Here is a 25,516-nt window from a genome sequence, read left to right as displayed (position 1 = left end):
CACTTTACATTTAATGTTTCTTTGTATGACTGGATTTAAATTCTCCATGTTGCTAGTGGCTTCCTACTTATCCCATATGTTTTTAGTCCTTTTTTCCTCCTTTTCTGCCTTTTAAAAACTTGTATTGAATATTATTTAATGCTTCTGTTCTTTGCTATTGGATTTTTAATTTACCTACTTAAAAATATTTATCAGTTCCTATAGGATTTACAGTGTACCTATTTACCTTACGACAGCCTATTTTACCACTTTTCCTATAATGTAAGAGCCTCACAGTGGTTTCTTCCATTTTCTCTCTCCCATTCTTTCTGATCTTGTCTTTATTTCCAGATGACTTTTGTTCTCATAAAACAAACAAAGGAAATAAGAAATGAAACCAATCTCTTCTCTATATATGTTCTGTACATCATAAGTGCTGTTTACTATTTCCAGTGCCCTTCATTTCTTTGTGTAGATCCACACTTTCATCTGGTAACATACTCCTTCTCCCTGAAGAACATTCTTTTGAATTGAGATATAATTTATATATAACATTATATTACTTTCAGGTGTACAACATGATTCAATATTCAATCATTTGCAATTCAGAATGATTGCAATGACAAATCTAGTTAACATCCAGCACATAGTTATACATTTTTCCCGCTGTATTGAGAACTTTTAAAATCTACTGTCTTAGCAACTTTCAAATATACAATATGGTATATTGTTAACTATACTCATCATGTAGTGCATTAGATCTTCATAATTTATGTATTTTATATTGGAAGTTTATATTTTTTGACCCCTTCACCCATTTTTTGCCCATCCCCCACCCCCTGTCTCTTGTAACCACCAATCTGTTATCTGCATCTGTGAGTTTGTTTTTCTTTGTTTGTATTTTTTTTTTTGTTTTTAGATTCCACATTTAAGTGAGATAACATTGTTGACTTATTTCACTTAGCATATAAATCCGTCAAGGTTCATTCATGTTGTTGCAAATGGCAGTATTTCCCTTTTGATGACTGAATAATATTCCATTTTATGACTGAATAATATCCCATTTTCTTTGTCCATTCATCCATTTATGGACACTTAGGTAGCTTTTGTATCTTGGCTACTATAGATAATGCTGCAGTGAACACGGAGGTGCATACGTCATTTCAAGTTAGTGTTTTTGTCTCTTTCAGATAAATACCTACAAGTGGAATTGCTGGATCATATGGTAATTCTAGTTTTCATTTTTTGAGGAAATTCCATGCTGTTTTCCATAGCAGCTTCACCAGTTTACATCCCCACCAACAGTGCACAAAGGTTCCCTTTTCTCAACATCCTCTTTGACATTTGTTATTTCTTGTCCTTTTATAATAGCCATTCTGACATCTGTGAGGTGCCATCTTGTGGTTGTGATTTCCATTTTCCTGATGATTCGTGATATTGAGCACCTTTTCATGTATTTGTGGGCCATCTGTATGTCTTCTTTGGAAAAATGTCTTTTCACATCCTCTGTTCATTTTTAAATTAGATTGTTTCTTTTTTCTTATTGAGTTGTATGAGTTCTCTATATAATTTTGGTTATTACCCCCTTATCAGATATATGATTTGCAAGTATTTTCTCTCATTTGGTAGGTTGCCTTCTCATTTTATTGATGGCTGCCTTTGCTGAGCAGAAGCTTTTTAGCTCGATGCAGTTCCACTTGTTTATTTTTGCTTTTGGTGTCAAATCCAAAAATTCATTGCGAGGACCAAGGTCAAGGAGATTACATCTTTTTCTAGGAATTTTATGTTATGTCTTTAATTCATTTTGAGTTAATTTTTTTGTGTGTTGTAAGATAGTGGTCCAGTTTCATTCTTTTGCTTGTGGCTGCCCAGTTTTCCCAACACCATTTATTGCAGAGACTGTCCTTTCCCCATTGTATATTCTTGCCTCCTTGTTGTAAATTAATTGACCATATATGCATGGGTTTATTTCTGGACTCTCTATTCTGCTCCACTGATCCCTGTGTTTTAATGCCAATGCCACACTGTTTTGATTAAAATAGTTTTTTTAAAAAGGTTTCATTTATTTATTTGACAGAAAGAGACACAGCGAGAGAGGGAACACAAGCAGGGGGGAGTGGGAGAGGGAGAAGCAGGATTCCTGCCAAGCAGGGAGCCTGATGCAGGGCTCGATCCCAGGACCCCGAGATCATGACCTGAACTGAAGGCAGATGCTTAATGACTGAGCCACCCAGGCGCCCCTTGATTAAAATAGTTTTATAATGTAGTTTGAAATCAGGAAATTAGATGCTGCCAGCTTTGTTGTTCTTTCCCAAGATTGCTTTATTCAGGGTCTTTGTGGTTCCAAACAAGTTTTAGGACTGTTTGTTCTATTTCTGTGAAAAATGCCTTTGGAGTTTTGGGGGATTGCATTAAATTTGTAGATTGCTTTGTATAATATGGACATTTTAACAATATTAATTCTTCCTGTCCATAAACACAGAATATCTTTGCATTTATTTCTGTCTTCTTTAATTTCTTTCATGAATGTCTTACAGTTTTCAGAGTACAGGTCTTTCACCTCTTTAGTTAAACTTATGCCTAGGTATTTTATTCTTTTTGATGCAATTGTAAATGGAATTGTTTTCTTAATTTCTTTTTCTAGTAGTTCATTATTAGTGTATAGAAATACAGTAGATTTTTGTGTATTAATTTTGTATCCTGCAACTTTACCAAATTTGTTGATTTGTTCTAACAATTTTGTTTTGTTTTTTTGTGGAATCTTAGGATTTTCTATGTATAAAATATCATGTTCTTTGCAAATAGTGACAGTTTTACTTCTTCCTTTCTGATTTGGATGCCTTTTATTTCTTTCTCTTGCCTAATTGCTTTGACTAGGACTTCTAATATCATGTTGAATAAAAGTGACAAGAGTAGACATCCTTGTCTTGTTCCTGGTCTTAGAGGAAAGGTTTTCAACTTTTCATCTTTGGGTGTGATGTTGGCTGGGGCCTTGTCATATATGGCCTTTATTGTATTGAGGTATGTTCCTCTATACCCACCTTGTTGAGACTTTTTATCATAAATGGATGTTGAATTTTGTCAAATGCTTTTTGCATCTATTGAGATGATCATATTATTTTCATCCTTTGTTTTGTTAATGTGGTGTATCACATTGATGAATTGCAGATGTTGAACTATCCTTGCATCTCTGGAATAAATCCCACTTGGTCACCATGTATGATTCTGTTAATATATTGTGGAATTCAGTTTGCTAATATTTTATTGAGGATTTTTGCATCTGTGTTGGTCAGAGATACTGATGTGCTTTTTTTTTTTCTTGTGGCATCCTTGTTTGATTTTCATATCACGGTAATGCTGGTCTTCATAAGAGGATTTTGGAAGTGTTCCTTCCTCTTCTATTTTTTTGGGAGAGTTTGAGATGGATTGGTATTCTTTAAATGTTTGGTAGATTTCACCATTGAAGCCATCACAGGTTTTTGATTACTGATTCAGTCTCGTTATTAATAACTGGTCTGTTCAGATTTTCTATTTCTTCATGGTTCAGTCTTGATAGGTTGTATGTTTTTAGGAATTTATTAATGTCTTCTAATTTGTCCAACTTGTTGGTGCATAACTGTTTGTGGTAGTTTCTTATGATCCTGTGTATTTCTGTGGTATTGGGTCATAACACCTCTTTCATTTCTTTCATGTTCCTTCTCCCCAAAGAACTTTCTTTAGAATTTTTCTAGCATAGGTTTGTTGGCAATGCTATCTCAGCAATTGTTTGCCTGAAAATGTCTTTATTTTGCCTTAATGTTTTAAAGATATTTTTGCTGGATATAGAATTATGAGTTGACTGATCTTTATCCCCTTTATTTCATTAAAGCTGTATTGTCTTTTGGCTGGCATAGTTTTTGTTTGGAAGTCTACTCTGATCCTTTTCCATGTTTTCCTGAATGTAATTTTTACTTTCCTTCTGGCTACACCTTAAAATTTCTGTCTTCAGAGCTCTGAAAGGGAGCTCTTCCTAGTCTTCTGTCTCCTAATCTTTCCTGTGAGCACTTGGTAAGGCCCGTTATAAAGAGCTTGTAAGTATGGGGACACTCCTCTTATGTCTGGGGCCAGCTCTTCCAGACTGACATGCTAGCTCCCACTTGATCTTTAAGAATTTACTTAAATGTTAGCTGATTTTTTCTTACTTGGGTGGGATCACCTTTCCCTCTAGTGCTCTGCCACTGGTTAAATATTTGAGTTTCTCAGCTGTTCCCAGAGGTATGGGCCTCCTTAGATTTCCATTACTTCTTTTCCTTGGAACTTCAGCTCTTTGATGGCTACAGGAAATTTATAATTTTTCAGAGTATCTGGCTGTTTCTCATTGTTAGGGAGTGAGTAACAGTCTTCTGTGGCTTTCTACATTCTACACAGAAATGGCATTCTCCCTTAGTTTCCAATAGCATTCTTATTTTATGAGTCTTCTCTTATTTCTCTAAGAATATCGAATTCAAAGTTCATCTACTTTTTAAACTTACTGGTTTAAATCTTCCGTTCCTTATATTGTCTCTTTTCTCAAATTTCCTTTTTTTGTTATTGTATTTGCTTGTTTTAGTATCTGTTTATTAGGTTCTTCAGCTCTCTGGTGAATCTTAATTGTCCTTTCATTTTTAAGAATAAGGTCCTGAGAAGCAGAGTAAAATCTCTGGGTGCCCTAATGGGATTCTGAAATTGTGAGCATTCCTGTGGGGTGCTGAGATGTTAACCATAATGTTTTAGTTGGATACCCCAAAGTGTCATAACTAGGACTTCTGGGTTGGTTCCTACATGAAAGGCTCTTCTTCCTCCTTCTGACTGGGGTGTCTATGTGTGTGGGGGGGGTCATGGGAGTTGTTGAGGGTGGGGGAGAGGGCTGCCCGCAATTTGAGATCCAGGTACTGCAAGTGGCTATTGTTCTGTGAATAGGCTTCATCACTGTGTTAGATCCCAAAGTCTATGCCTTCTTTGTTTCAACCTGTCCAGAGGCTAAATCCTCCAGCCTTTGACCTTAATGTGGGAGGGATAGTTGCATAGTTAGTTGTATGGGGCAAGGTAGGTGACCTAGTGTGCCTAACAGTTTCTATTATGGACTTGAAAACAAGCATCTGCTGTTAGCCCCACAGTGCTGCCTTCAGAAGTATCTGATGCCTGCAGTTACTGAAGCTTTCCAGGGTTCTATAACATAAATTAACTTGCTCCTTTAACAGATTTGTTTTAGCTTTCTCAGTACGGTGAAGTCAATTTTCATTCATTTATTTCCTTTTCACACTTCCAGGGATTTCTGTTGACATTTCTCATCTGCTTTTGTCTTTTTACCTATTCTCAATGTGGCTTCATATCTTTATACTAGTATTATTTTTTGTATTTATTTATTTATTTTGCATAGACTACATTTTATTTATCCTGTTTTTATTTTATTTTATTATGTTATGTTAATCACCATACATTACATCATTAGTTTTTGATGTGGTGTTCCATGATTCATTGTTTGTGTATAACACCCAGTGCTCCATTCAGTACATGCCCTCCTTAATATCCATCACCAGGCTGACCCATTCCCCCACCCTCCCCTCTAGAACCCTCAATTTGTTTCTCAGAGTCCATAGTCTCTCATGGTTCCCCCTCCTTCATTTCTCAGCCTGTTTTTAAAAACGTTTTGTTTCTTTTTCCACTTAGTTACTCCTCTCAAGGAAATCATAATTGGTGCTAATCCCTCTGTATTAATTACCATGAGCTAACTAGCATATCAAATGACTGCAAAATTTTAGTACCTTAACACATTAAGAATTGCTTTCTTGTTCCTCTCATAGTGCAGTTATAGTTAGTTCTGCCCCATGTAATTATCCTGGGGCTGGGGCTCCTCCAGGTCCTTGGGGATCTTTTGGCAAAGCCTGAAAGTGGGAAAAGAACTGATGTTTGCACATGAGATGGCTTTAGGGGCCCAACTCAGAAGTTGGGCCTCTAAAGCTTATTACATCATTTCCACCCACATGCATGGGCCAGAACTCAGTTACATAGCTACACTTAACAGCGTGGGAATCCAGGAAATGTATTTTCCCAGGAGGAAAAGGAAAATGATTAAACTATTAGCAATCCTATGCTATCTATATTTTGTTAATTCCCATATGATTGCATATACATGTACACATACACACTCATACATCTATATATTTGTGAATCCATATCCTTTTAAAATAATTGCTTGTGCATGGGGTGCCTGGGTGGCTCAGTTGTTAGGCGTCTGCCTTCGGCTTAGGTCATGATTCAGGGTCCTGGGATTGAGCCCCGCGTTGGGCTCCCTGCTCGGTGGGAAGCCTGTTTCTCCCTCTCCCACTCCCCCTGCTTGTGTCCCTGCTCTCGCTATCTCTTTCTCTGTCAAATAAATAAATAAAATCTTTAAAAAAAATTGCTTGTGCAAAAATGGGATTATATACATATTTTTCCATTATCTTTTTGTCTTGCTCTGCTCTGTCTCACAGCAGATCTCTTCCAAATCATTTGGTATAATTTTAATTCTTTATAAAGGCTACATAATATTCCATTATGTATTACATCAAAATTAATTCAACATTTTCTCTGTTGATAAGTATTCATTTAAAAAATGCCTTTATTGATATTTTGGTGGCATTTAGAAGGGAATGGAGCTAAATGTATATGCTCATTTCTACATCTTTAAATTGGAAGTCTAGCATTCAGACTGGTTGTGAATGTATGCTAAATGCAAGATTATTTCTAGAAATAAAACTATAATAATTTATATTTTGAGAGGTAATGAAATGTAGTTCATAGGAGTAACAGCCATTGGTTTCCATAGATTCTCTAGAATCATCAATTTGCTGGACATATTATTAGCAAATATTCTAGACATTTGAGGAGCACATAGAAATATTTTAGCAAATTATGTTTTGATACCAAATAACTACTTAACTTTACTTCACAATTTCTTTGCAAAGCTAAAATTACATTAGCAAAATTTACAGTATAAATAAATCTTGTATTTAATTGCAGCATTAACTATTAACTTTTTTTAGGCACATGGAATTACTATATTTTAAATGGCATTTTGCTGTTTCCTATGGATAGATTCTATTGGCATAAGGAATGTAAGAGTTCAGAGAAAAATGGATATTATTAATTATTTAATTGAACAGATATTAAGTACCTACTAAGCATGAGGCCCAGCTAAGAGCTAAGGATATAACAAACAATATAGACATAACATGTAAGGATTTTTAGTTATGGAATATTACTCAGTGGAATATTGTGTGGTTAGTGAAACTGAGAGAAAAATAGAAGCAAAATAACCAGTATGTTTTCTATAATGTGAGGTATTGGGAGAGACAGACAGGGACAGAAAGAGAGGGAGAGACAGAGGGACAGAGAGAAATAGAGGCAATTACCCCTGTCATTTACCAAGCACTGGGTTGGATTAGGTACCGTGGGAGCTGTGGTCATTTTGGAGACAAGTTTTGCTGGGAGCTCATCCAGTGTAGTCCAGATTGTTTTTTTATTTTGTTTTTTATTCTGAAAGTGATTTCACTAGAGAGAAGAGACTCTGTTGCCTTAGTCTATTCTTAATACACTTCATCTCAGCCATACTTTGAGCAAAACAATCAAACCTCAAAGTGACTCTTTAGAAGTCTTGGTTTCTGTAGCTTGCTGCCCAGGAGACTAGGGCTCTCGCTTTGGCCTCGTTATTAGTTGTCGTGCCTTAGACAAGTCACTTAAAATGCCAGGTCTCACTTCCCTCATCAATACAATGAAGAGTTAGATGAAGTGCCCTCTTAAACCTATCAATATTCTGTTTGTGCTGACTGAACCTTCTCAGTAAGACTCTTGGCACATCCTTTTTTATTGCTGGTTATTAAACAGGACTATTGTCCATTACCAAAAAACTGCTTGCCTGGGATGCCTATGATTTTTGGTTCCTGGATTGGCCACTGATATAATTATGATTGTCATGCTTCTCTGGGTTCATGGGACAGGTTACACAGACCAGAATGCCAGGAACTTAAGGGCTTGTGCTATCTATTCATGATCCTAATTCTTTAGACTGTTTCTGTGGCAAAATTATGTTTCTTTGGAGGCTATTGTTCCTAGAGGTAAAATAATGGAGGATGTTGTTATAAGAAGAGTCTGTAACCAATCTGACACATAAGTGGGTCTTTCTAATATGGAACAAACAGTTGAGGAGTATTACATTTGCCTTGCACAGATGGCACACATCAAATGGCCTTCCCCTGGTACGGTCTAGTCTCTAGTGCTGTTTGGAATCTTATCCAGTATTGGTGCAGGAGCATCAGCTTGTTCTAATGGCACCTCTGAATACCACCAACACCAGCAGGCAAACAACTGTATATCTGCATTCCATTCATTATTTTGAGGCTAGACCAATATAATTTTGGCTCACATATCTGTCATTCGTGGCCACCACAATATCAGATGCAAACTTATTAAGAAACACATTTCAGACATTTGGCAAATATTTGCCAAGTATTTATTGAGTGATAACTACATAGTAGGCACTGTTCTAGACTCAGAGAAAAGAGCAGTGAAGTAAACAAATCCCTGTCATAAGGCAGTTATGTTCTTAGAAAGCGAGAGAGCAAATATGTAAAATATTTATATAATAAGTTAATTGGTGGTAAGTGCTATGTAGAAAGATAAAACAGGTAAAGAGGTTAGGAAGGGCACATGTATTTGGAGAGGGAGTTTTTTATATACAGGGAGTTCAGGGAAGGACATACTGAGGATGTGATATTTGAGGATCAACTTAAAGGAGGTGAGGTGGGCAGTCCGGAGGGTCCATGGGGAGAACTTCCCTGTAAAGGAGCAGCAGACCTTGAGGAGGAAGGAAGTTGAATGTGTCCTAGTTGGAGCAGGAGCAGAGTGAAAGGGAGATGAGGTCAGAGTGGTGAGGACTTGCTTTCCCCGGGTGATATAAGTAGTCCTTGGAATGAAAGATTTAGGTTTGTTTTCACTTACATTTAACTTGGTTTGACCTTAAGTTTCTCCGTTTTTGTGCCCATCCCATACGTGTATCCTCTTTATGGACTTTTTCTTGACCCTCAATTTTTGTTACTCCAAGCACTGGGATTGACCTCCATCTTGCAGCTTTTTCACACAGGGCTTTCTCGTCACCCTCTTGGGATAGCACATTTTGCTTCTCCCGAATAGTCCTGCTGCTTCTCCTAGGACAGTTCTCAGCTCTTCAGAGAAGCCTCTTGAGGGTTTAAGCTCTTCACTCCACCACACCTCCTCCCTCCTCTGGCTGTTATCTGGTTGCCTTCTAGTTATGTGCTAACGTTAATTGAAGACATTTGTCACCTGGGTCTTCCTCTTCTCCAGAGAACTGCCAGTACCATGGGAAAATCCAGGGGCTGCCTGGCAGGTGCCCTGCTTTGTAGTTCCTTGATCCCAATATCTGACACATTTCCCTTGTTTAGTTCAGCCACCTGTGCCCACAGCCGCAGCATGCACCTCATCTTGCCTCAGCCTTTGCCCATCTCGGAAGTGCTAATCTCTCAATAGTGTGGAAAGAGGTGGGACGTGAATAAATGCATTTGTATCTACAGCCTGCCTCCAGTCGAGCGATGTTCCCACTCTCACCCTTGCCATACTACACCTTGGCCTCCAGGGGGAGCTCACACTCCCAGTCCTGAGACCTTGGAGGATGGACCTCCTTGGACCATGGAGCTCTGGGTTACAGTACTAGGGAGAAGCAGTGGTTGAGTATGTGGGTAATGGAGTCAGACACAATTGTTCAAATACCATTTCTTCCGCTTCCTAACTGTATAACACTGAGCAAGCTGCTCATGTTCTCTGAGCCTCACTTATCAAATGAGGATGAACAGGCACACCTCCCAGCCTACGTGAGGAATAAATGACTTAGTGTAAATGGAATAATCAGTAGAGAGGTAACTAATAAAGGGAAACCAGTTAGATGTTTCTTCTTTGAGACAAGTAAGAGGTTAGAGGCTGTTGTTCCATGGGGTGGTCTCATATATTTCTTGAAACTAGAAGGAATGTAAACTTTTGAAAAGCTTCTGTGTCATTGCCACACAGCTGTGTGAAAGTATCTGGCTCTTGCCCCTTCCTCTGTTGCCGCACTTTTGCCTCCCCCCCCCAGGTGGAGCAGGACTCAGGATGGGGTCCCAGAGGAAGACAGGGGGAGCAGGTGGCTTTTGCAGGCCTCCCTAGGAAATGAGACATTCTCCTCTTCTTGGGCTCTTTGAACAGGGAAGATGTATGTAATACATGTTTTCTTTTTTGTGTACATACGTAGCTCATTTCTGGAGAGTGCCGTAGAGGAAGTTATTGCTTCAGAAACATTTAAAACAGTGACTTTTTCTGTTTTCACTTATTGATCACAAAAAGGTGTGAAAAAGATGATTTCTTTCATAGCAGCCTGCCAGATTTCTTTAAGGGGCTGGAGCAGGGCTGATTGCTCCCTCTCTTAATCACTGCACGTTCATCCCTCAACCCGCTACACGCTGCTTTCTTTAGTCACCATTCCACGGAATCTGCTGTCCAGGCCCCTGGTGAGGAACCTGGAGCAGGGAGGAGGGGACCTGGTGCTGAAGGCGTGTGGTATGAGCATATCCAGAACCCATGCATAAATGTGGACATCCAAAATACAAGGAGTGAGTTTGGACAGTCATTAATAATATGAGCTACAAAAGGAAATGAGTGCAGAAATAATTATTGAAACAGAGGGCATGTAACATAACTCATATAGACAAGGACAAAAAGCAAAGGAAACCCTAAGAGAGCTTTTTAAAAAAACTCCAGCTTAAAACATGTTTACAGAAGTGATATAAAGTAAACCAGTTATGAAAGTAAATGTAAATGTTTTTTAAAATCCATTTAGAAGATGTTTAGAATAGATACACCTGAAACAAAAGAATTTAAAAGTAAAAAAGATGGGGAAAATTTTTATCAATAAAACAAACAGAAAATATCAGGATGGCATACAACTTAATTTTTAGTAAAAAAGAAGAATTTGATGCAAAATGCAATCAAGGTGTCCAAAAGGGACATTTTCTTTCTATGTTAAATAAAAAGCGCAATTACTGTGAACATTACATATGCTTTTCTGTGCTAAGTAACGTAACATCAAAATATTAAGCAAAGTACCCCATGCAGTTTTACTCCTGGATACATTCCAACAGATGTGTATATTTCTGTACTAGAATGTCTGTAGCAGCACTTTCCATAATCCACTTTCCCACATCAAAACTACCCAAATGACTATCACCAATAGAATGGATAAATAAATTGTAAAACCCTCACCCAATGGACTACTATACAGCAGGGAAAACAAATGTTCTCCATACAGCAATCTACGTGAACCTCACAGAGTGCTGAGCAAAAACTGTCTACCACAAATGAGCACATACCATATGATTCCATTTATACAAAGGAAAAAATGGAACAAGTAGAACTAATCTTAGGGGATAAGAGTTTCTCTTTGCAGAGAGGGGGCAGTGACTGGAAGGGAGCACAATGGGGAGGGGGTGTCCTGGGTTCTGGTTACACGGCTATGCTAATTTTTTGAATAATTTTCAAGCTGTTTACTTGATTTGTGTATTTTTCTTTAAATATATTTTAGTAAGAAGTTTAAATATGAAGAAAAAATTATCAGAGATACCAGAACACTGTACAGAAAAACTATTTTAGATATTTTAGCATATTGCTTCAGGCTTTTTACTTAAAGAATAAACAGATTTTTGAATAATACAGCTCTTTATATTGAATTAATGCATACTGATATTATACCTTAAAACATATATAGTATGTATATGTATATACTTAAAAAAAATTTTGACCATTGATCCTATATTAGGCCAAAAAGAAATCCTAAAGTCTCCAAACAGGAATTGTACAGACCATGTGACATTCTGAAACTGCCATGTGCTAAACTAGATACTATTATTAATATTTTAAACAACTACAAAAATTAGCCATTTGAGATATCTCTTAAATAAATATTTGGCCAGTGACTAAATGAAGGTGACAATTATAGATTGTAATAATAATTGTTTTTGAGAAAATAAAGGTGAGAAAAATAAATATGTCATAAAGGTTTGTCCAGGTGTCTAAAGCTGTATTCAGAGGCAACAATGGTTAAGTTCATAGTCTTTTTAAAAAATTATTTTTATTAACATATAATGTATTATTTGTTTCAGGGTTACAGGTCTGTGATTCATCAGTCTTACACAATTCACAGCACTCCCCGTAGTACATACCCTCCGCAATTCCATCACCCAGCCACCCCATCCTTCCCACCCCCCTCCACTCCAGCAACCCTCAGTTTATTTCCTGAGATTAAGAGTCTCTTATGGTTTGTCTCCCTCTCTGGTTTCATCTTGTTTCATTTTTCCCTCCCTTCCCCTATGATCCTCTGTCTTGTGTCTCAAATTCTTCATATCAGTGAGATCATATGATACTTATCTTTCTCTGATTGACTTATTTTGCTTAGCATAATACCCTCTAGTTCCATCCACATCATTGCAAATGGCAAGATTTCATTTTTTTGATGGCTGCATGATATTCCAATTGTATGTATATACCACATCTTCTTTGTCCATTCATCTGTTGATGGACATCTAGGCTCTTTCCATAGTTTGGCTGTAAGTTCATAGTTTTGAATGCTTCTATTATTTAAAAAATGAAAATAAATTAATTTTCTTTATAATTCAATTTGACAAGTAAAAACAAACCTAAGGGAAATATGAGTAAAGTAATAAGAGTAAAAGCAGCAGATGAAATAATTAGAAAAGAGAAACGAATACAGTAGAGCTGATGAATAAATCTAAGTACTTATTCCTTTAAAGGAAAAAGAAAACAGCACAATAATAGGTAATGTAATGTAATTAGGAATAAGATAACATAAGTGTAAAGAGAAACAAGAAACCCAATTAGAATTTTTTTTAAACATAGAGTGCTTTATGCCATGTTATACCAATACGTATTTTTAAATTGCAATTATAAATGGCAAACCTGGGAAATTGCAATTACAGAGATGTAATTAAGAGAATAAAACCCTAATAGAGGCAACAGTATTGGAGGAATTAGAAAGATTACCAGTTCACTGTCTGAGGTCAGACAGTGATTTTGAGTTTTTTTCAAACTCCTAAGGAGGTCTTCTGGGTGTAACCTGGCTCTGCCAAGTATGCACAGCACCATTTGACCTTGGCCTTGTTGAGTGAATGAATATGAGCCAATGAATGAGTGCTCTCTTGCCTTAGTGGGGATGAAAGAGCCCTCTCAGAGGTTAAAATAGACAAGTAAGGTAATGTAGGTGAGGTTCTTAGCATAGGGGCTATTAAATAGTGAGCATTCCAGTTAACAGTAGGTCAGATGTCTTAGAGTCCATGGGAATCAAAATGTCAATGAATAATCTTTTGATATGTATATATATATTTTTTCAGGTTATCCTGATCCAGAAAATTTTTCCTGGACAGAGTATCTGGAAGCTACTCAAACTAATGCCGTTCCTGCCAAAGTTTTTAAAATGGTAAGTTTGTATCTGAATACACTCTCACCTTTAAGCAATGTACATGTTGACTTCATTTGACAGGTTTAAATTATTCTAGATTTTTCTTCTTTTTTTTTTTTTTAAAGATTTTATTTATTTATTCATGAGAGACAGAGACAGAGAGGCAGAGGGAGAAGCAGGCTCCCAAGGAGCAGGGAGCCCAATGCGGGACTCAATCCCAGGACGCTGGGATCATGACCTGAGCCAAAGGCAGATGCTTAACCATCTGAGCCACCCAGGCACCCTAGATTTTTCTTCTTAAAGTCAAATGTTATTTTCATAACCAATCTGCCTTGTTTTCAGTTAAGGCCACAAAGGAGGTGATTCACTTACTATCGTTTCTCTACACAAAAGTAACGATGGTTTCCCTACTTGAAAAGCCCGGTAGCCCTACACCCTCATGCAGTTGAAGGCACCTCACCAACCTCAGATAATGGTGGAGTCCTTCATTTCTGCTTGTATTTGTCCATCAAATGGGAACGCTGCACTTTCACAGTCTTGGTACTCTTTGAATGTCCATGACGCCATAATAAGATAGGCGAATTGTATGTAGCCTGAGTGTGCTCTGCTTTTATCCATTTTGAGGGAAACATTGCTTTTAGCATTTGTTAGAACACCAACTTTTAAGTTCAAATTTGTCCTTATACATTTATTGCAGGGTTGAACCAAGCATGAATTATTTGGTAAAAGACAGTGCATTGATAGTATAGTTAGAGATATTTATGTCTAAAGCGGTTTTCAAATTATCTGCTCCGGGCTTCCTGACTCATCTTTAATCAGAATTTTATATAGTGGGCTTCCACATATAATTTCATTTATAAAAAGTTTTCTAGGGATCACAAGGGATTTGAAACAAAATGCTATTTCATTTTTTTTAAATTGATTATAGAATAGGCTGGATTTGGAAAATAAGTGTAATCAAATTAAGTAGGCTAGAAGTCCCAGAGTGCTTGAAAGGCCTTAAAGAATTGCAGAAACTCAATAAGCAGAATACCAGCTTCTTGTATTATCTTTTTCTCTTTTGCTTTCTGTCAAAGCTCATTTTACTTTTCCAAGAAGAAAATTACAAGAAAATAAAACTCTGATTTAGTTAAAAATGCAACTTCCAGGCTCTGACATGGGGTTATTATGGATTCACCTCAAGATACGTATCTTTGGCGTCTGCAATATGAAACTGTTACCTTTGTTATCAAGACAGTGACCTTGGGGAGAGCAGAAAGAATTTCAAGCATCAAAGACCTAATTATAGTCTGTGTATTCCATTTAGTAGGTGTAATAATGCATTTTGGAGAAAATATGCTTCCACAAAAGCTGGAGAAAAACAAACGAGGTACTGGAGAAAGATTTAACTGTTTATTACTCGCGTATCATGAAGGTTTTATTTTCCTATTGCCATTTCCAGACTTGAGGGATTCAATACACTTCATTTTCAATAAGGTCAATTGAATACTCTTATGTGTAATAGCTTTCAAAGTGAAACTTTTTGCCAACCTGTGAACACTGTTGGAGTTGTCTTTTAACTTTGATTTTTGGTTTTTATATTTCTCTGGTGCCAGTGATTTGGTAAGTCCCAGTGTATTTTTTCCCATTCAGTTTTTTTTAGTGTTTTCTGAAGGTCCATCATTATAGACTCCTGGTTCCTAGCATTTTAAGAGTTGGAAGAAAGCTTAATTAATACAGTTTTTAACATGCTTATGTTACAAAAGCACAGGTTATGGCTTTAAATTACATTGTGGTATGATTTTAGAACAGTTACCTGTAATAGTCATGCAGCTTTTATCTATTTTAAAATTTAGATTTATAAAAAGGATTATGTTTATCCTTTCTTATTATTTACTAAATAATTTTGTCTTCTGGGTCATACATTCCAAAACTGGGCAGTGAGAATAGTCAACAGTTTCTTAATTTATAGAGTTAATTTCAGAAAAAAATCTAAACAAATAAACTGTTAATAAATTAGAACCTTTTCTGAATCTTGTGATCATTAACGAATTTATGATTTAATCTCTTTTTAGCTATCTTGAAAATGACCAGAAAATTCTTTCTCCTCTCACAGGTTTTAATAAAACTGGATAAAATAATATGCATAAGCCTTAGGGCCCTTCAACCTGAATTCCAGTTGTACAAAGGGTCTGAATGCAAAGTCAGAACAATTGCACTTTAGAAAACATGCGTGTCTTGTCTGCACAGTTGGGTTTTGCTGACTTGTGCTCTTGTGACCTTTCAGCGGACGCCCCATGGTTTTCTGCCAAGCATGAGACTTGAAGCGGTGGACAGACGGAACCCCAGGCTCATTCGCGTGGCTACGGTCATCGATGTGGATGACCAGAGGGTAAAGGTACGCGCTTCCGAGGAGTGCGGTGATGTCTTGGCGCATCCTTGCCCCTCCTGCGAAGCTCTGATTTCTTGGCACAGCAGGAAGGAGCAAACTTCCACAGACACCATTCCTAGTCCCAGGTCCTGGGTACAGAGATGGCCAGCTGACGTGCACCTGACATGGGGAATCTGTAGATTAGACACAACTGATTCTAAGAGGGATTCTAACATGTTCCTGTTTGGGTTTGCTGTTTAGAGTTTATACGTTTTTTTCTTTTTCTTTTTTTTTAAGCTTCCTTTTATTGCTATTATCAGCTTTTTTTTGAAATAGTCATTAAACACCTTAACAAGAACAAGTAAGTCTTTGTTTCCTACCATTCTTTGTTAGATCAAAGAAAAATGAACAAAAGGTTGTTAGTCACTGTAGCTAGAACAGAAATTTAGATTTTGAAGTAAATAATTGGTGAACAGATTTCTATACTGTCCTTATTGTGAAATCTATTTTTTTTAATGCACACATCTTCAAAATGAAATTTTCTTAAAATGGAAGCTTTTAATTTTTTTAATAGAGAGCTAAATATTGTGGTATTCAATCTACAGCATATGACAGTTCAAAATTATTTTCCACCCAAACACAGTTTATTTCATACTGATAAAAAGATTCAAGTCAAGTACTTTTAATAGGCACTATCAAGAAAGAGGCATTTAAGTTTGATATATAGTTTGTATGATTTAAAATAAATCTTATTTGCTATATGTCGAATTTGAAAACAATTTCTATTTCACCTAATAAAGAATAATTAGTACAGATATTTTAGTAAAATTTAGAGATGAGCATTTTACCATAGATTATCAAGAATTAGCAATATCTTTCATTCTTCTGACAAATGAAAACAATTATGCTGAGCACTATTCAGGACTAATACAACATGGGTATTTTCTCTCACATATCTTGTTTTTAATATTTTATTTTATATTGAATTTTAAGCATATTGCTTAAATTCTTACTTATTTGTAACTATTGCTTACTTTTTTTTTTGTTTTCAAACACTTTTATTTTTCTTACTTCCTATGACTATCTAGAAAAGAAAGCCCATTGTCCCACAAAATAATCCTGCAACATTTCAAAATAATTTTTTCATAGCACATAATTTTATAATACAGTTGTGTCCCTTCCTCTACGTTGCAAATATGTATAAAGTATATGGTTGCTTTTCCTCAAGTTTAACTAGAATCTATCTGGAGCTTATTCTATATAAACAAGCATCGTGAATCTAGATCAGGAGCCAGCAAACTTTTTCTGTAAAGAACCAGAGAGTAGATAGAGTAGATGGCTTTAACCATGCAGGCCATAATGTCTCTGTCCAACTACTCAGCTCCGCTCTTGGAGCATGAAAGCAGCCATACTCATTATATAAACAAATAGGCTTGGCTTTCTTCTAATAAAAATTTATTTATGGACACTAAAACTTGATTTTATATGATACTCATGTGTCATGTAATATTCTTTTGTTTTTAATATTTTGATATTATGAAAACCACTCTTAACTCTGTACAAAAACAGGGGGTTGGCCAGATTTGGTCCAAGGGTATAGCCCAGATACCAAGTTTTAAAAAGATACTCTGAACCCCACTATTGCTTACTCTTATAGCACTTACTCTGGAAATGACTTCTGAATATCATAATTACTTTATAAATTCAGGGATATTTTCTTAAAGATTTTACTTATTTATTTGAGAGAGAGAAAGAGAGAGAGTGTGAGAGACAGGAAGAGAGAGGAAGAGGAAAGAATCCCAAGCAGACTCCACGCTGAGCAGTGAAGCTCCACAAGGGGCTCGATCCCACAACCCCAAGATCATGACCTGAGCTGAGACCAAGAGTTGGAAGCTGAACCAACTGAGCCACCCAGGCTCCCCAAAATTCAGGAATATTTTGTCACTGAAAATGAGCCTCAGGTTTTTTTTTTCTGAATTTTCGTTTAACTTTCATTATAAAATTACTGCATTTATAGGAAAAATTCAATCTGAATAGTCCATCAAATCTTGCTTAGAATTTTAATTGACAGTTTATTTTCTTGTGATTCATAAGATACATATTGTGTTGGGCGCCTGGGTGGCTCAGTCAGTTAAGCGTCTGCCTTCGGCTCAGGTCATGATCTCAGGGTCCTGCGATCGAGCCCCACATCGGGCTCCCTGCTCAGCGGGACGCCTGCTTCTCCTTCTCCCACTCTCCCTGCTGTGTTCCCTCTCTCGCTGTGTCTCTCTCTGTCAAATAAATAAACAAAATCTTAAAAAAAAAAAAAAGATACATACTGTGTTATCTGTTGAATGTATTTGCCACCTTATTTATATGATCATATTGTGTTAACACATTACCTTAAAATATTTGAAAAACTTTAGTTCCTAAAGTGAATTTAGTGTATTTTTTATTTACCATCTCAACATTGATCCTTTTAAATCTCTGAGAATTTAGCTTATCCTTCCAAAGAAGTATTTCATGTATCTTCTCCTTATTCTTTCTTTTTCATGGTAATTGCCTTGTCCTTTACTACAGGGAAAGCGTTGAAAAGTGCTTGGTCCCTTTGACAGGATTAGAACCTTAAGTGTTAACTCTGTGGTTGTAAGCATAATGGAAATCCTGTTAGGATTTTAGGACTAAATTAAGATGTGTTTATGCAGCTGATGCTCTCTACCCTGCGAAATGTGCTTTATAAAATGTGAAATGAATTGCTTCCCTGTACCATTCAGTCTGTCAGAATGTATCAATCCTGGAATGGATATAAATGTCTTAGGGCTTGTGGTGCACTTTGCAACAAACAGCCTCTTCCCTCTTGCAACCCATTCTTGGGATGGACCCTTCTGCCATGGACCCTCCATTCTGCACCCTCCCCTAGTCAGTCCTGCAGTTGGGTACATGCTTGTCCCATGAGGTACAGGGGGAAAGATTGTGGGCTCGCAGTTTTCCGAATAGAAACAAATCATAGAGAAGATTCAGAAGTATAGCTTCAAATTCCATTCATCAGGGTTCCAGAGGAGAAAAAGGCATTGAAAATGAGCGTCAGGTGTTTTCCTCTGAATTCTTGTTTAAGGAAGTTGAAGGCAGTGGGTGGGACTGTCTCTGCAATTGAGAATGCAGTTGACAGTTCCCTGATCTCCTCATTGTCCAGCACATTCCTCTGTTTGTTTACTAATGTGCTGACCATATTCTTCTATAGTTTTCTCTTATTATTATTTTTATTTTTTGTAATTTTCTCTTTTAAAGTCCATATCCTTCCAAGATTGTTTTTATCATTGACACTGGCACATAATAGGTGCTTAATGTACGTGTGAATGTAGGAGCGAATGGCATTGCATATCATCTGGCATCCTGTTACTTGAGTGTGTGAAATAATTGTGTTAGTCCAAAAGTACTCTTCCCTCATTCTTCATTCCTCTCCTAATTTCTCCTCCATTGGAAATCCAGTTCAGCCTAAGGTACTGGAAAGTGACATAGGCTGCACTGATGCTGGTTGGACTTTCAGCTCTGACTTGTTTAACTGTGTTACTAACTTGGTGGTTACTCAGTGTATTTGCACTTTCCTTTATCTGTAAAGTGACGTGGTTGGTTGTGAACTTTCAGTGAAGTAACGTATGTAGCACACCCGAAAATGTGCCTGACTCTAGCCCTTCGGTGGTTGCCGCTGTTATCAGCCAGTGCTGCCTTCCTTGGTCGCCTTTGAGAGTAATTGTCATCAGTAGGTGGAGGGAGGGGCAAGCCCACGCTCCCTGGTGAGTTTGATTGGAATTTCCTTGGGAGGGCTCGTGTGCGCATGTGTGATTGTGCTGCATCCCGTTGTCTGACTGTGGAGAGTAGAGTCGGCCTGTTGAACCAAAAGAACAACACCAGTGATGGTGGTAATGACGACAATAGCAGTTTGTATCAGATGACACTTTTGTAAGGGCTTCACGTGCATTAGGATATCCTTAACAGCAACCGTGGGACATGAGGTGCGGTTGTTAAACTCATTTTATAGTTGAGGAAGCTGAGGGATGTTAGTAATTGGTCCAAGGTCACAAGCTGGAATGTGGGGAACCGGGTTTACACCCCGGCTTTTAAACAGAGGTTTTCAACTCTAGAGCTTATAGTCTTCCTACTCCGCCTCTTACATTCTACTTGTTATCATAAATATCCTACTTCATAAGGGGAGAGCGGAGGTGGGGGATGGGGACGGAGTTCACTCCTCACCCACCCTACTTTGTCCTTTGTGCTGGGCCCACATCACCTGTCCTCCCAGGAGGTTCGTGTGGTGTTGCTGGCACTCCCTGGCAGAGCGCGGTAGATCCGGAAGACTAACGTTTTTCCTTTCTGCCACTCCCCAGATATGTAGTTGCCTTTATGTGCTTGATTAATTCTGTTTTTAAAGCAGCTTTTTTGAGATATAATTCACACACCATAAAATTCACTGGTTTCAAGTATACTCCCAGAGCTGTGCAACCATTACCACTATTTAAATTTAGAACGTTGTCATCCCCCCCAAAAGAAAGTTCACACCCCCTAGCAATGACTCCTCAGTCTATACTTCCTCCCAGCCCCTGGAAATCACTAATCAACTTTCTGTCTCTATGGATTTGCCTATTCTGAACATTTCATATAAATGGAATCATGTAATATGTGATCTTTTGTACCTGGCTTCTTTCACTTAGCATAATGTTTTGAAGGTTCATCCATCTTGTAGCATGTATCAATACTTCATTATTTTTTTATTTCTGAATAGTATTCCATTATGTGGGTCTACCACATCTTGTTAATCCATTCATCATTGATAGACATTTGAGTTGTTTCCAGTTTTTGGTTATATTGAATAATGCTGCTGTGAACATTTGTGTATGTTTTTGTGTGGACATATGTTTTCATTTCTCTTGGCTATGTCTCTAGGAGTAGAATTGCTGCGTCATATGGTAACTCTTTGACAAAAAATGTTTTCCATAGTGACTGCCCCATTTTACATTCTCACCAGCAGTATATGAAGGTTTTAGTCTCTCTACATCCTTACCAACATCTGTTATCATCTGTTTTTATTTATTTTTAAAATTTTAGCTAGCCTAGTGGGCCTATGTGTGTAGATACGAAGAATCTGAATTATTGCAGTTGACATGTGACCGCTAATAATACATTGGCCAAAAGGAGTGGGATCCAGTGACTTCCTAGTGGTTGTAAAAGTGGAAGTAATAGCAGTAGATGTGATGTCAGGCTAAGAAGTCACAGAAGTATTCTCAGTAGAGTAAGAAGACCCAGTTACTGAATATGGACTTTGTTCCAGATGTTCAGCTAAGTAAGTGACATATTGTACCTTTATCTCCACAACATCTCTTTTTTAAACTTCTGTTTTTATCGAGGTCTGACATGAGACACTGTATTAGTTTCAGGTGTACAACATAGGGACTTGCTGTTTGTTCACACTGCAAAAGGATCACTGCGGTGAGTCTAGTTACACAAAACTCTTACATGTACATGTTATTGCTTCTTTACAGTTGGCATGGAGACTTTAAGTAATTGGAGCCAGGTTTCCCAGTCAGAGGTGGAAGAACTGGGTGCAAACGTAGATGTTTCTAACTCCGAAGCCAATGCTCTCGTTTCAGGTAGAGCCCTGTAGCTGAGCTAAGCCATGGGAACTAGAGACTGTCAGTTGTCGGTGTCGGTGGGACGGGGCAGTGGCAGCCTGATTCAAGATATTCTCCACCCTTGCTCTCTTAAGTCCATTGGTACTAGTCAAGCCAGATATTCTTATCTTTATACTGAAAATATTAAGTTGGTCGTGTATGGTTCACTGGTAGCTGAGTTACGAAGCTTTTCTTGCCTTAGCAGGGTTTTCAGATGCTGTTTCCGCTTGTGTTGATTACTGTGTTTATTAATTACCATGGTTACTCTAATAAATATTTATGATGTACTCAGTGTGTAACGTGTTCAATTTATAGCCAGCTATTATGTTTAATAATTATTCTTTTGTTTGGTTGCACAGTGTACTCTGTTATATCTGAAAGCCCATTACTGTCACCTTATCAGGAAATGCACATTAAATTACAATAGACAGATGGATGCTTTTAGGAAGTTTAGCCTTTATTTGGGGAAAAAAATGTATTCTTCTACAAATAAATGTAAAGGGAGGACTTAAAACAGAAATATTTGATAAATATTTGCCCTGTGGGAACCACAGCTAAGCTGTGAAATGTATTATAAATGAATTCCAAATAGATGCTTTAGGAAGTTCTCCTGAATCATTAATAAATTGAGTGTCTTCGGCAAGTCTTTTCATATTTCATGCATTACCTGGATGTATTTGTGGCATTTCTAAATGAAATAAGAGCATCATGACCAAGAGAAATTGTCATGGTAAGTTGTCTACTTGTGTGACTAGAAACTATTTTGAATTTTCGGTCAGGCCAATAAGTTCAAAGCTTTTGTTTGAAAAAAAACCCGCAGGTGGATTAGTGCAAAGGAAAAGTCCAAATACAAGTCAGTGAATGTTCATTTTAATTAAGGGTTTCCTGTGCTTCAATAAAGTTGCTTGACCCCTATGAGTCCTAGTTTAATTATCTGTCAAAAAGGGAGCAGAATTGGAATATATCATCTCTCTTGCCACTGTCTCTAGCTGGGATGCATTTTTGAAAATGGTTTTGAAATATGAGGACAGAACAAGATACTAACATTAAAAATGACTGTCCTTTGAGCTAAACTTCTAATTAATGCCCATTACAGTGCCACAGTTATTGATGACTGTCTTCATTTGGGAAGGAGATGGGGACAAATTTCAAAAATATTATGACCAATTAGTGAAAAGTTATTTTTTAAGAGTAGGTGAGACTATAAATTAGTGTCAACCCTGATTTCCAGAAAGGTTTAGGCAGAATGCCCTCCCCAGTAAAGGTGCTTTAGTGTAATTATGGTAACAACAAAGAGCAGCAATAATAATATGAGTGCCGGCTAACTCAGCTGTGGGGCCCACAGGCTGCTGTTTATGTGCTTCACATTTTCTTACTTTCTGAATCCACACGGCAACCCTGTAAGGGAGAGACAGGCAGAGAGACAAGCACACACAGCTTAGCCACTTTATGCCAGCCATCCAACTACAGCCGGAGCTCTGAACCTGCAGGGCAGCATCTTTTCCTGTAAAGGAACAGCAAGTAACTTATTTCAGCCTTTATGGGCCTTGTGATCCCTGCCGCAGCTGCTTGGTTCTGTGGTTTAGCACAAAAGCAGTCATAAACAATAGGTAAGCAGATGAGTGCGGCTGTGTTCCTGTAAACCTCTGTGGACACTGAAATAGGAATTCTATATAATTTTCACATGTCACAAAATATTCTTTTGATTTTTTCAGTCATTAAAAAATGTAAAAACTAGGGCGCTTTGGTGGCTCAGTCAGTTAAGCGTCTGCCTTCAGCTCAGTTCATGATCTCAGGGTCCTGGGATTGATCCCTGCTTAGCAGGGAGTCTGCTTCTCCCTCTTTCTGCTCATGCCTTCTCTCTCTGTCTCTCTCAAATAAATAAAAAAAGTTTTTTAAAAATGTAAAAACCATTTTTTAGCTCATGGGATGCACAAAATCAGGTGATGGGCCCTGTTTTGCCTGTGGGCTATAATTTGCCAACTCCTGTCTTAATAGGTAAACCAGACTTATTCAGCTATGAGATGAACTTACTAAGTTGGTGCTTTTAGTACAAGCAGTTTTGTATTCTTACATTATTTTCTTAAAAATATTTTTGAGCAATCCACATCTATGTTTGTTTTCCAATCTAGTTTTAGATATTCAGTAGAAAGAGGTAGAAGAGATGAGGCCTACCTTATAATCAACAGCTTCTAGACTTAAACATATTTCTCCTAGTATCAATTGGTTACCATCCATTCATTTGATGATTTTCAGTGTGAATGTAGTCAAGCTACCAAAATGATGTATAATATTTCACAGAGCATGCTTCCCTGTCGCTAGAGTTGTATTCTCCAAGAACTGTAAGTAGAGACTTACCTTCAATGTTTTTATTAAAGTCAGCATATGCAGAACCGACCCATACAGCCAACAGCACAGCAGGGAAGAACTGCTTTGGCGGTGAATCAGACGTCCCACTTAGGAGTCATTGCTGGAGCTCCTTAGGGAATCCCTCACCCAGCCTCCTTCTTACCAGCCTGACCTGCGAGATCTAATGAGATCCTGACATGTGATTATTTGGCTGGAGGCATCAGCTTAGTCATGAGCTGGATAGAATAGAAATAGAACATTTCACAGTTTTCTGTGCAGAACACTGTGTAGAAACTTCTTAAATAAAAGATGATGATGTTGTAGCACTAGTTGTTCTTAACCCTTATTTTAGGATTATGCATTTCTTTGAGTGTCTGAAGGACGCCACAGATTGCCCCGCTGCAAAACGCATTTACTTGTGGATACAAATGCTGGATTAGATTTGTGTTTCAAGGGTTACTGGACTTTTTAGTAAGGATCTTATTTAAGACTAACAATTCTTAAGAAAGGTCCCCCATTCTCTGTACTGTGTCACTTTATTCAATGCTTTATATTTACTCACAAAGTCTGAGCCTCCTTCCCTGCTGTGATAACGAAGCCTCTTGTTTCCCAGACGTTCAGTGAGAACGTGCAGTGTGGACTCACGGTCTTCCTTCAGAGCAAACAAAAGAGTCTGTTGGATTCGTCTTTGCTTTGGAGGAGACATGCACACTTTCTGTTGTTTTCCTGAACAGAAGTGTACTATTTCTGACCAGTGGCAGCTTTAACATTCCACGTGCCCTTACTAATACTGATAGTTAGCTAATTATGCTGAATATCATCTCTTTTTCTCACATCTTCCTTTATAAGCACTCTATTTTTACCACTGGAAGAATATCTATCAAAAATAAGTGAGCAAAAACACCCCAGAATAAAGTGACTAGGCAAGACAGTGAATGCATCTTCCCTCCTTGTTCTTAAATCCATGTCATTTCTTGTGATATGAGAAAAGACGGCAGACTCAGGAGACTGAGCTGCTTCTCTGAGAAGAGAACAAGTAGATTCTTACATTAATTTAGTTCCAAAATGGAGCTGTACTGTTTTCCCACTGCCACTGTAACAAATTACCACTAACTTAGTGGACTAAAGTGACAAAAATGCATTATATTTCTCTAGGTCAGAGGTGCCCCCTAGGCTCAAACCAAGATTTCAGCAGGGATTCCTCTTGGAAACTCAAGGGGAGAATCCTTTTCCTTGCCTTTTCCAGTTTCTAGGCGCCACCTCTGCTCCTTGATTCACGTTCTCTTTCTCCATACTCGAAGCCAGCAGCATAGCATCTTCAAACCTCTCTCTGATATTCCTGCCTCCCACTAATCAGTACAGTTGTGTTTGCCTTGGGCCCACCAGACAACCCAGGATAATCTCCCCTATCTCAAGATTACACCTGCCGATTTCCTCTTGCCATGTAAGGTAACCCCTTCACGGGTTTCTGGGCTTAGGACGTAGACATCTTGAGGAACCATTATTCTGCCTACTGTAGTAGTATTGGACAAAATTAAGTTGCTCTTTAAAAAGAGGGAGAAGGGATGAGGCCTACTATAAAATCAAGAGCTTTTACTTAACTGAAGAGACCATTCCAGGAGCTATAGGCCCTGGGATGGTGTTGAGACTTGGAACTTGCCCTCACCAGCTGGTTGGGAA

At 37.7% G+C, this 25,516-nt stretch overlaps 1 protein-coding gene across 1 annotated transcript in view; it reads left to right on the top strand.

Moving 5' to 3' along the window:
* L3MBTL4 (L3MBTL histone methyl-lysine binding protein 4) overlaps window positions 1–25,516 on the top strand; it is a 397,494-nt gene that overhangs the window by 119,615 nt on the left and 252,363 nt on the right. The window contains exons 10-11 of the mRNA XM_034995942.1: window positions 13,425–13,510; window positions 15,759–15,869. Of these exons, the coding sequence (XP_034851833.1) occupies window positions 13,425–13,510; window positions 15,759–15,869 (197 nt within the window). The remainder of the gene's footprint in view (window positions 1–13,424; window positions 13,511–15,758; window positions 15,870–25,516) is intronic.

This window comes from Mirounga leonina, unplaced genomic scaffold (assembly GCF_011800145.1).
Source record: "Mirounga leonina isolate KUSES-001 unplaced genomic scaffold, KU_Mleo_1.0 Mir_93, whole genome shotgun sequence".
NCBI lineage: Eukaryota > Metazoa > Chordata > Mammalia > Carnivora > Phocidae > Mirounga > Mirounga leonina.
This window is presented reverse-complemented; position numbering and strand designations above follow the sequence as displayed.